Source organism: Montipora foliosa, unplaced genomic scaffold, assembly GCF_036669935.1.
Source record: "Montipora foliosa isolate CH-2021 unplaced genomic scaffold, ASM3666993v2 scaffold_423, whole genome shotgun sequence".
In the NCBI taxonomy this organism is placed as follows: Eukaryota; Metazoa; Cnidaria; class Anthozoa; order Scleractinia; family Acroporidae; genus Montipora; species Montipora foliosa.
This window is the reverse complement of record NW_027179727.1, coordinates 322111-331680: the sequence shown is the minus strand read 5'-3', so window position 1 is coordinate 331680 and position 9570 is coordinate 322111. Positions and strand designations below refer to the sequence as shown.

Here is a 9570-nt window from a genome sequence, read left to right as displayed (position 1 = left end):
TTTCTGATAAATATCGCGCCTAAGCTTTTTTCTCCTTTCGTGACGTTTGATAGTGCAGATAGCGCTTTTAGTAGGAGTCTTTTCCCTTTCAAAGTGATCTGTAGACATTACAGACACATTGGGATAAGATTCACTTTCTTTATTCTCGTTTTTCTCAAGATCTAACATCATTTGTTTGAGTTCGTTCATTCTCTTTTGGGTATTTTCAATTTTCTTGGCATGTTTGATAGAATGTGCCTAATCTCTAGATCAGAGCTTTTTCTTGATTGAAGCTGTTTGATCCTCTTAAGTTTTATTTTGTTTCGCTCTATTCTCTGGTAGTGAAACTTAATGACAGCGTCGACGTATTATTGCTGAGCCTCTTTTCTTATAAAGGCAATGTGTCTTTTGAAATCATTATCGGGTGTAATATTCGCCCTTGCGTTGTAACGCAGAGTTTTTGGACAAGCTCCTTCTTCGGAGCGAGTTCTCAGCTTAGAGATTGACTCTTCGGACTGTCTGATTTTCTCATTGATGCTCTCGGCAGTTTCTTGGCGGGGCCGCTTTCTCCATCGATGCTCCTCGTTGCTTCGTCAGTTGTAATGGCGCTCTTTTGGTTTGGACGTTGGATCTTCCCGCTCTGGATTCCATCTTCTAACTCTAAAAATGAGTCTTCAGGATCAGTGGTTGTACCTTTTTCAATAAGGAGCCCGTCCTCTTTTATAAAGCAGTTAACCTCCATAGTATTTCTCAAGCAAGACTGCAGTTTAGATTCTTTCAGTGAATCTCGTCATTTGCTACTGTAATAAGGTTTTGAGGAATGGTTGTGAAGGTTGTTCTCATTCCGCTGGAAATAAGCTTTGTTACCGTTTAAGTACCCAGAGAGCGGGTCGAGAATTTAAATTAGCCAATGGGGTTGTAGATTGTTCGATCCTTGGTAAAGTTTCTTTTGAAGGTCTTAGGTTAATTTTATTTAGCAGGAGCGGATTCTATAAAATCCGCGTTGGGTTCTAGTATGTCGGCAATGATGTTCTCTTTACCCTCTGAAACACAAGGGCGTTTATGTTGTATTTTTGTCAGTGGATTGCATTCATTGTAACCTGAGTTTTGACCTAGGACGGGGCAAAAACATTTTGCCGTTTGTTACAGAATATAATATCGCCCATCAGTGCATAATCTCAAACATATTCTTATGAACACAAGGCTTGCTTCCAGGTCTTCCTATACCCTTCCTCCAATAAGGACAAATTATGGCAAATTCAGTATTAAATTTCAAGGTAAAAAAAATTTGGAACTCATTAAGTGAAGAAACTAAATCTCTGCACAGATCATCTTTTAAGAAAACCTTAAAAAGAGAACTCATTCAATTATATTGATATACTGTTGTTTCTTTTTCTTACTATTGCTTGTCACTATTCTTATGTTGTAAATACTATTGTATTTTTTTTGTTTTTGTTTTTGCCCTGGTGTAATGTCAGCTTGTAACCTTGTCATGTATTTATTGCTCTACTAACTATGATTTATTTATATCTCTATTCTTAGGTTACTTTTACTTTACCTAATATAAATGACCGTAATCTTTCCTAATTGTATTTCATAGATAGCTGCCTAATTTTCTTAGCCCTTATGGTTGTTATAGGCAGCTAATACCTTATTTTTCAGTTTCAAAAATCAATGTATTACTTTCTTGTTTCCTGTTGGTATAAATAAATGTTGTTGTTGAACAAATGGCATCTTATGCAAAACCAGCCCTTACTAAGAAAAATCTTTAAAAAAACCCTCCCCTTATTTCATATAGAAAAGGGAGGTTTTTGAAAGATGTACTCGTTAGAGCAAAGCTCTGAGGTCTTTGAATTTCCTATCTTGACCAATAGGAATCGTGTTTTGCCTACATGTCTACACCTTGAAACATCACAAAAGTGAAGGGCTTTCAGAACTATGAAACAATTTACGTACCTTGTTTATATCATTTTAATTACAAGTTCGCTCGAGACATTGTCATTTCGTCGACTCGAAACTTAATGTGTGTCAGTAAGATGGAATAAAAGGTTTTACAAAAAGAAAAAAAATGACAGACTGGAATAACCGGTGATTTAGTATTAATCTTAGAAGGGTAAGGTCCAAATGCAGTTTGATTTTACAAATGAAAGGGTTAATTACTGTAAAGATTTTATTAATCTCAGCTGTGCAAGTCACTTTTGTCGGAAATTGTGCGGAATATATATTGTTATTATTTGTTACTTTTGTTTTAGTTAACGCAATTTTTAGCTTTGTTTTGATTATAAACAATGTGATTTGAGAAAATGTTAAGTGCAGTCACGTGACAGACAACGCGTGGGAATCTGATAGCCTTGAGCTTTGGAACCTTTTAGTTGAAACCCAAACCAATGATTGACAGTGATGAAAGAGACATTAGAACACGAGAATACATAGAATGATACTTAGTAATCTTCAAGGGTGAGAGATCTCTTTTTTCAGGATACCGTGTGAGTGTCTTGGTGGTTCAATCTTGGAGATAATTTCCAACACAAGTGGCACCTCCAGCGGGACACACATATACTGGGATTAGGCTAAAGCAAGAGCAACGCAAGGATCATTGCGAAGTGATAAAGGAATTCTCCGAGATTTACAAAGCCGAAGATTGTGCCTAAACAGAAGACAACTGTCATGGACGAATTATAATCAAAGATTTTAACGGGAAGTTGCAGTCTCTCAAGTTTTCTCTGGGCAAAAACGAAGAGGTAATCGGTTCAAAAAACACAGAAGCGATAGCTAGGCACCGGGCGCTATTGATGTCAAAACTGCAAGCTGTTCACACCGTGAAAGAATCTATTGTCGAGCGGAAATTCACAGAAGGTGAATCAGAGGAGGAGGTCAATACTTGGACGAAGGAGTTTGAGGGATTTCTTAAAGAAGCAGACGAAAGGGCCTTAACGCTAAGACAGCTGGTGGAAAAAATGGAAGAAGAAAAGCATCTGGCGGACAAGATGGAATCCGATAAAAAGGAAAATGCGCTCACAAAGGCCAAACACGAGGAGCCGATGAGTCAAGAAAGTGAGTTGTTGGATCAGCAGCTGAAGTTCCAAAAGGCCGCAGAAGGCAGTCAGCAGGAACAAAACGCGAAGAAAATCGTATCTGCAAAACTGCCGAAGCTTACTATTACAAGGTTCGACGGATCGTACGAGAATTGGCTGCCGTTCATCAACAAATTCGAAGTTGAGATCGATAAAACGGATTCGCCGCCTGTTACAAAATTCGCCTATTTGAAAGAGCTACTGGATCCCAAGGTCAGGGCAGACATTGACGGATTACCGCTGACCATAGAAGGTTATGAAAGAGCAAAAAACATAATCAAAGAAGAGTATGGCAAAATCAGCGAAATTATCAACACCCACGTAAACAACATTCTTGAGCTCCCCACTGTGACAAACGCCGAACCTAAGCAAGTGAATGATTTCTACAAAACGTTACTGTTCAACGTCCAGTCGCTGGAAACCCTTGGGAAAATCGAGAGAGTAAACGGAATGACAAGTGTGCTGGATAAACTGAAAGAAATCAAAGCTGATCTGGTTAGAGGACAAGAAAACTGGCAGGACTGGGATTTACCTCGGCTAACACAAGCCCTAAAAGAATGGAGAGACGTAAATCCAGCGACTGAAGATAGTACCGTCCCACACAAGACTATACCTCCTAAGCGCCCTAACAACAAATTTCGCCTGTACTATGCAGACAACAAAATCCAGCGCCAGTGTGTTTATTGTCAAGACACCAGTCACGTCTCGCGGGATTGCTCGCGCGTATCTGTTAGAGGTAAATTTGAAATTCAGGTTGAAATGATTTCAATCCAGTTAAATTTAATTTTAACCTGTGTTGAAATTGAAAGTACGAAACATGAACAAAAATTTAATCAGTTGTTCGCAAGTACGTGTATATTGGTAAGTAAATCGGTGCTGGAAGGAAGGGAATATGGTTAACGTACGTTTTTCATGAGTCAGTCTGTAAAAACGCCTCTGGTTGTTATTAAGTCTAAGCACTGATTTTAAATGGTTAGCATTAAGGTTGGGGTTAGGCATACTGTACCTGATAACCAATTCTGTTTTTTTTTCTTAGGGCTTTTTAGAAGGACATTGTTCATTGATGAATCTCCTTTAGAGGGCAGGGGGAAACAATATTAAATTATCTTCTAAGGAATAAAAGAACCGAAACATACGTGATTTATTGTTGATTTTTAATTTGCTTAGTTATTTGCTATATCGTTTAATTTGCTCATATGGAATTCGTAATAATCAAAAGCAAGTAAAAACAAAACTTTAAAAGGTCCGGAAAAAGGGTTTTGTCATTTATTGATCAGAAGACATTTTGCAGGCTCTTGTAAGTGTTATTTCTTTTGAATTTTAATTCTTTTTTTAAATTTTGCTGAGTGTGTTTGTAGTGATAAATCCAAATTTTGTGATTATTTTGACAAATCCCCCTCCAAGTTCTACAATTAAGGCAAGTAGCACATTTGGATGAAGGGGCGTTTCCATTTCCGTTCTATTAATTTTCAGCGCTATATAATCCTGAAGTTTGAACTTCTTCTTTTTCTTCTTCCCTCTCTGGTGTATGATAACTGCAAAATGGTGTATGATAACTGTAAAAATAGCGCTGATAAGCAGTATTTAAGTCTAAGCACCCATTTCAAATAGTGCTCATAAACAGTAATTTAAGTCTCGGGACCCATTTTTGAGCGGTTGGCTTTCAATAACTGTGGTTTCAGATTTAGTCTGCAAGTGTCAGACACTGCTCTCCTTCAATGTCTGGTTCATCCACTTTTTCAAATTATTATTTGTGGCTTTTTTATATCTTTTCTCCCAGACATTCCGAAAACCACTTCATACAGCATTTTGGCAATTGTTCTGTGAATGGTTATGTTTTTTTACAAGCAGTTTCTCCAAGATGACGACACCAGTGGTTCGAAGACGAGTTCTTTCCTTTGATTAAACTACAAAGGTTATCTTTTGTAGTTCTGTTTTCCCATGCCACCATCTTTTTTTCACAGTGGGAACGCTGTGTTTGCGGCGAAAATCGGTTTGTTATATCATGACTAGAAATGATGCCTTGTTCCTGGTGTATTTTGCATAGCGACGTAAATAAACTTAATTAGCACAATATTTGACTATTTGTCCTTCAGAATGAAGATCCCAGCTCTTTCAAACAATCTTTGCTTCCGTTGCACTGGAGAATCAGAGGGCCGGTTTTCATTCTTCTTCACATAAATTTTGCCACCCTTTAACTTAATCACGAAGTTCCATCGGCGGCCTTTTAGCTTTGTGGATGAGCTGAAATTTTTCTAAGTCTTATTTTATGTCATTTACGCATGTGCGAAATGGTGGTTGTCGTGAAGGCTTGGAAATAGCTTAAACTCATTGGTAGAAAAAACATCTAAACGATTTCAGTTGCTGATTTGATGGCTTATCGGTTCTTACGAAGGAGAAGAGATCTCGTATATCTAGTGGTGCGAGGGTTCGAATCCTTGGAGCGGTATGGAATGTTGGTAGTAAGTAGTCCTTACTACTTAAGGGGGGAAGGTAAGAGAGAGACAGTAAGTGGAGGAAGGACGGAAGGTAAGGAAAAGGTGGAGGAAGCCGTTTTCTTTTTTATCCCCCCTAAAAATCCAGGCCCCATTTTTTTTAATTACATCCCCAAAAAAGGAGAAAACCCTTTTTTAGACAGTTCATAATAACCTAGGTTGAAAAAAATCAACCTAGGTTGAAATTAAATGTACCTGAATTTTATTTCAACCTGTAACATATCCACGGTAGACGCGAGGAAGGGGATGCTAGCGCAGAAACGAATGTGCTTTAAATGCACCGGGCGGAAACACCATGCGACCGACTGCAAGAGTAAAATGCGTTTCCGAAAGTGTTAACAGAAACATCATACGTCGATTTGTGTGCAAGGAGACCAATTGTTGACCGCTACCAGGAAAAATGGGCGCGTTGTTGGGCGCGTTGTTTATCCTGTTGTAAAAGTAAGCGTGGAGGGAGTACTTTGCCGTGCACTTCTCGATACTTTAGCTGGGAGTTCGTATGCATCAGCTGCACTACTGGATAAACTCCCAAGCGCTCTTGTGCCAAAGAGGTTCGTCGAACAGAAATGATGCTTGGAGCGACTACACGTGAATGAGGAACTCTCCACCATCAAAGTACGCTCGATTGAAGGTAGTGAGGGACTAATTTAAGCGTGGATGTTACCAGAGTTGAAAGAGGAGAATTGCTGAGGATCAATAACCCTTACTATCAGAAGATTATCGATTCGTACGCTCATTTAAAGGAAGTAGAGATGACGGATCATGACCCAAAACCACATCTCCCAGTGTATGTGATATTAGGTGCTAGTGATTACGCAGCGATCAATTGCAAGACGTCCGAGAGGCCTCGCGTTGGGCTTCCTGGGAAAGCAGTCGCTGAGAAGACTAAGCTGGGGTGGACTATTATGTCACCGGGAACTGAGATTGACCACACAAATATGCTACTGACCCAAACAAGTCATGTTGATTATGAAGAGCTATGCCTAATGGATGTCTTAGGGTTTGAGGACACCCCAGAACATGATCAGCGCGCAGTCTACGCAGAGTTTCGAGAGCAGTTGGTCCGGCACCCAGAAGGCTGGTATGAAATGTCGCTGCCGTGGAAGGGTAACCATCCACCATTACCGAACAATAAAACAGTGAGTTTACAAAGACTAAGCAACCTCCAGAACAAACTTCAACGCTTGGGTGTGACCGGGAGCTATGCAGAGATTATTGAAGACCAGACGTCCGAGGGAATAGTAGAGGTCGCAAGTGATCCACCGCAAGGCAAGGAATTTTACATACCACATAAGCCAGTCAAGAAAGAAGAGAGAGATGCTATCAGGTTTCATTGGCAGACCAGCCAACGTTTTGAAATAGAAGTGTTGAGATTTACACCGGCGCTGTTTGGTCTTGTGCCATCTCCCTTTCTCCTTGGGGAAGTGATTGAGTGCCATCTGGAAACCTGGGAAAGACGCATGCCAGAACTGGTTGCTGAACTGCGTAAACGCCTGTACGTCGATGACTTAATCAGCTGGAAACCAACTTTGCGAGAAGCGAGGGAACTTAAAGAGGGAGCTATTTCAATCTTCGCGGACGCCAAGTTCTATTTACACAAGTGGCACTCGAATGTCGCCGAATTAGAAGAACCTTAAGGCCAGGTTGGAGACGGGAGTACGTTTGCTAAACAGCAGCTTCGTTCCCCTAGAGAAAGAACGGGAGTCTCCTTGGACTCCTATGGGACAAACGGGACAAAGATCAGATGGGGATAGTCATGCCTCGAGACAATGAAACCGCGTCCAAAAGAGCTTTGTTGCGTAATCTAGCAAGGATCTACGATCCCCTTGGTCTTGTGGCGCCCTTAACTGTCCAAGGAAAGTTCATCTACAGAGATGCCTGCAACGCGAAATTCGCCTGGGATGCACGGCTACCCCAACAGCTAGCGAGCCAGCGGACACGATGGAATACAGGGTTACCAGCTGAGGTCATGGTAGCAAGGGCCTTAACCTGCAGTGCGCAAGAGCAGATAGAAGAAATAGAGCTTCATGCCTTCGGAGATTCAAGTAAGAATGGAGTGTGTGCAACAGTACATGCAGTTGTGAGACAGCCATCAGATGTGAACCAGGGATTGGTGACTGCTGAAGCCCGACTTGCGAAGCAAGCAGTTGGAGCTTGTGTCTACGCACATGGCAGCGAACCTTATTACTAATGTGGGGAACGCGCTTGTAGGTTTTCCCGTGAAACAGAATTATGGATGGCTGGACAGCTCAGTGGCTCTTCATTGGGTTAAAGGGGGCGGCGAGTACAAGCAGTTCGTAGAATACAGAGTGAAGAAAATACAATGGCATACACAAAAATCACTTAGCGCCATGTAACCACCAAGGATAATCCAGCAGACTTGGAAAGTCGAGGAAGGGCAGTCGATGACAACAAGTTTTGGAAGCAACGGCCGAGTTGGCTTAAAGACAAAGATAAATGGCCTGCAGACATTCTGACAAGTCAAAAACTGAGAGCCAAGCAGAGGCGAAAGTCATCAAGGGAATATTTGCTCACCTGGCTTCACTGCAGCAACCGACTGCCTAGATGATCTGCTAGGAACGTTTAGCCTAACCAAGACGTCGTGGGTTGTCGCTTGGATTGCGAGATTTGCAGGAAACTCACGTTTGAAAAGAGAAAAGAGACTGACGGGACCTCTGACGACCGACGAAGTACAAAGACAACACCTGTTTTGGACCAAGCGTGCTCAACGGAGTCTGGACGAAAAGGTGACAGAAGATAAGCAAAGGCTGGGTTTGGAAGAGAATGATGAAGGCATTTTCGAGTGTCGAGGTCGAATTCAGGGACATTACCCAGTCTATCTGCCAGACACGCATCCCTACACCGTAAAACTGGTAGAAGACGCATACAGGCGCACCTTGCGTGGGGGAGTTGGCCTCACAATGGCGCGCATCGGAGAGCATTATTGGGTTCCCAGGCTCAGACGTCTAGCAAAAAGGGTGATAAAGGGATGTCGTCGCTTCCAAGTCAAAGCCACTGAAAGGCCACCACCTGGAAACCTCCCTCTTGATAGAACCGAAGGGAGTCGCCCTTTTCAAGTAGTAGGAGTAGACTTTGCTGGACCCATCAAGTACCGTGTCACTCAGAAGAAAGAAGGGAAGGCATACATAATCCTCTACGCATGCAGCCTCACGCCAGCCCTCTACTTGGAACTCAGCAAGAGCATGGAGGCGAGTGAATTTCTGAGAAATCTGAAACGCCTAGTAGCTAGAAAAGGGAGGCCGGAGAAAATCTACTCGGATAACGCCAAAACATTCATCGCCACAGCAAGCTGGTTACAGCAAGTCCAGAAAGATGAACGGGCTCAACATTACCTGTCGACTGAAAACATCAAGTGGCAATTCAATTTGAACCGCGCCCCATGGTGGGGCGGTCCGTTTGAACGGTTGGTTGGCTTGATGAAGCGGGCTCTAAACAAAACCATTGGAAGTGGTCGCCTTAGCTGTAATGAACTTGAAGACGTACTTCTACACGTTGAGGTGACTTTCAACAACCGCCCCTTAGATTACGTGGAGGATGACGTTCAACTACCATTGATCACGCCCAACAGAATGCAGTTTATTGGTACCACCGTGCTGCCAGAGAGGGAACCACATCGCGAGCTTCGTGATCTACGTAAACAGGCCAAGTATCTCAAAAGGTGTAAAGACGACACGTGGAAATGTGGAACAAAGAGTACCTCAGAGGACTTCGAGAGCGACATAACTTGAAACATGACAGGAAAGGGATCACTTTGGCAGTTGGTGACGTCGTCATCATTCATTCGGAAGATAGAAGTAGAGGGAAGTGGCCGCTGGGAATAATTGAGGCGCTGTACTCTGGCCGGGATGGAGTAATTCGAGGAGCCAAACTGCGAGCCGGAGGTGGCCATATCGAGAGACCAGTAAACCACCTCTATCCCCTGGAACTAATGTGCGATCGGACGCCTTTGACTTCCCAGGACCAGCTGAACCCAAACGTTCCAGAATTCAGACCCGCCCATG

General features: G+C 42.3%; 4 protein-coding genes across 4 annotated transcripts; all 4 read left to right on the top strand.

The window, feature by feature from the left end:
• Positions 1 to 2771: 2771 nt before the first annotated feature.
• On the top strand, positions 2772 to 4154 carry LOC137988609 (uncharacterized). Its single transcript, XM_068834596.1, has 2 exons — positions 2772 to 3789; positions 4090 to 4154. The coding sequence occupies exons 1-2, from the start codon at positions 2772 to 2774 to the stop codon at positions 4152 to 4154; spliced, it is 1083 nt and encodes a 360-aa protein (XP_068690697.1).
• A 2146-nt stretch (positions 4155 to 6300) lies between these two features.
• LOC137988608 (uncharacterized) lies at positions 6301 to 7185 on the top strand. The gene has a single exon (XM_068834595.1). It carries the CDS (start codon positions 6301 to 6303, stop codon positions 7183 to 7185), a length of 885 nt encoding a protein of 294 aa, XP_068690696.1.
• Positions 7186 to 7304: 119 nt separating this feature from the next.
• Positions 7305 to 7739, top strand: LOC137988607 (uncharacterized). Its single transcript, XM_068834594.1, has one exon. It carries the CDS (start codon positions 7305 to 7307, stop codon positions 7737 to 7739), a length of 435 nt encoding a protein of 144 aa, XP_068690695.1.
• Positions 7740 to 8469: 730 nt separating this feature from the next.
• LOC137988606 (uncharacterized) lies at positions 8470 to 9297 on the top strand. The gene has a single exon (XM_068834592.1). The coding sequence runs from the start codon at positions 8470 to 8472 to the stop codon at positions 9295 to 9297; it is 828 nt and encodes a 275-aa protein (XP_068690693.1).
• Positions 9298 to 9570: the final 273 nt, after the last annotated feature.

Coding starts and splice junctions, on each gene's coding strand:
- LOC137988607 (XM_068834594.1), top strand. CDS start 7,305: ATGCCTCGAGACAATGAAACCGCGTCCAAAAGAGCTTTGTTGCGTAAT.
- LOC137988609 (XM_068834596.1), top strand. CDS start 2,772: ATGTCAAAACTGCAAGCTGTTCACACCGTGAAAGAATCTATTGTCGAG. Junction 3,790..4,089: donor CTCGCGCGTATCTGTTAGAG/GTAAATTTGAAA, acceptor TTTTTTTCTTAG/GGCTTTTTAGAAGGACATTG.
- LOC137988606 (XM_068834592.1), top strand. CDS start 8,470: ATGGCGCGCATCGGAGAGCATTATTGGGTTCCCAGGCTCAGACGTCTA.
- LOC137988608 (XM_068834595.1), top strand. CDS start 6,301: ATGACGGATCATGACCCAAAACCACATCTCCCAGTGTATGTGATATTA.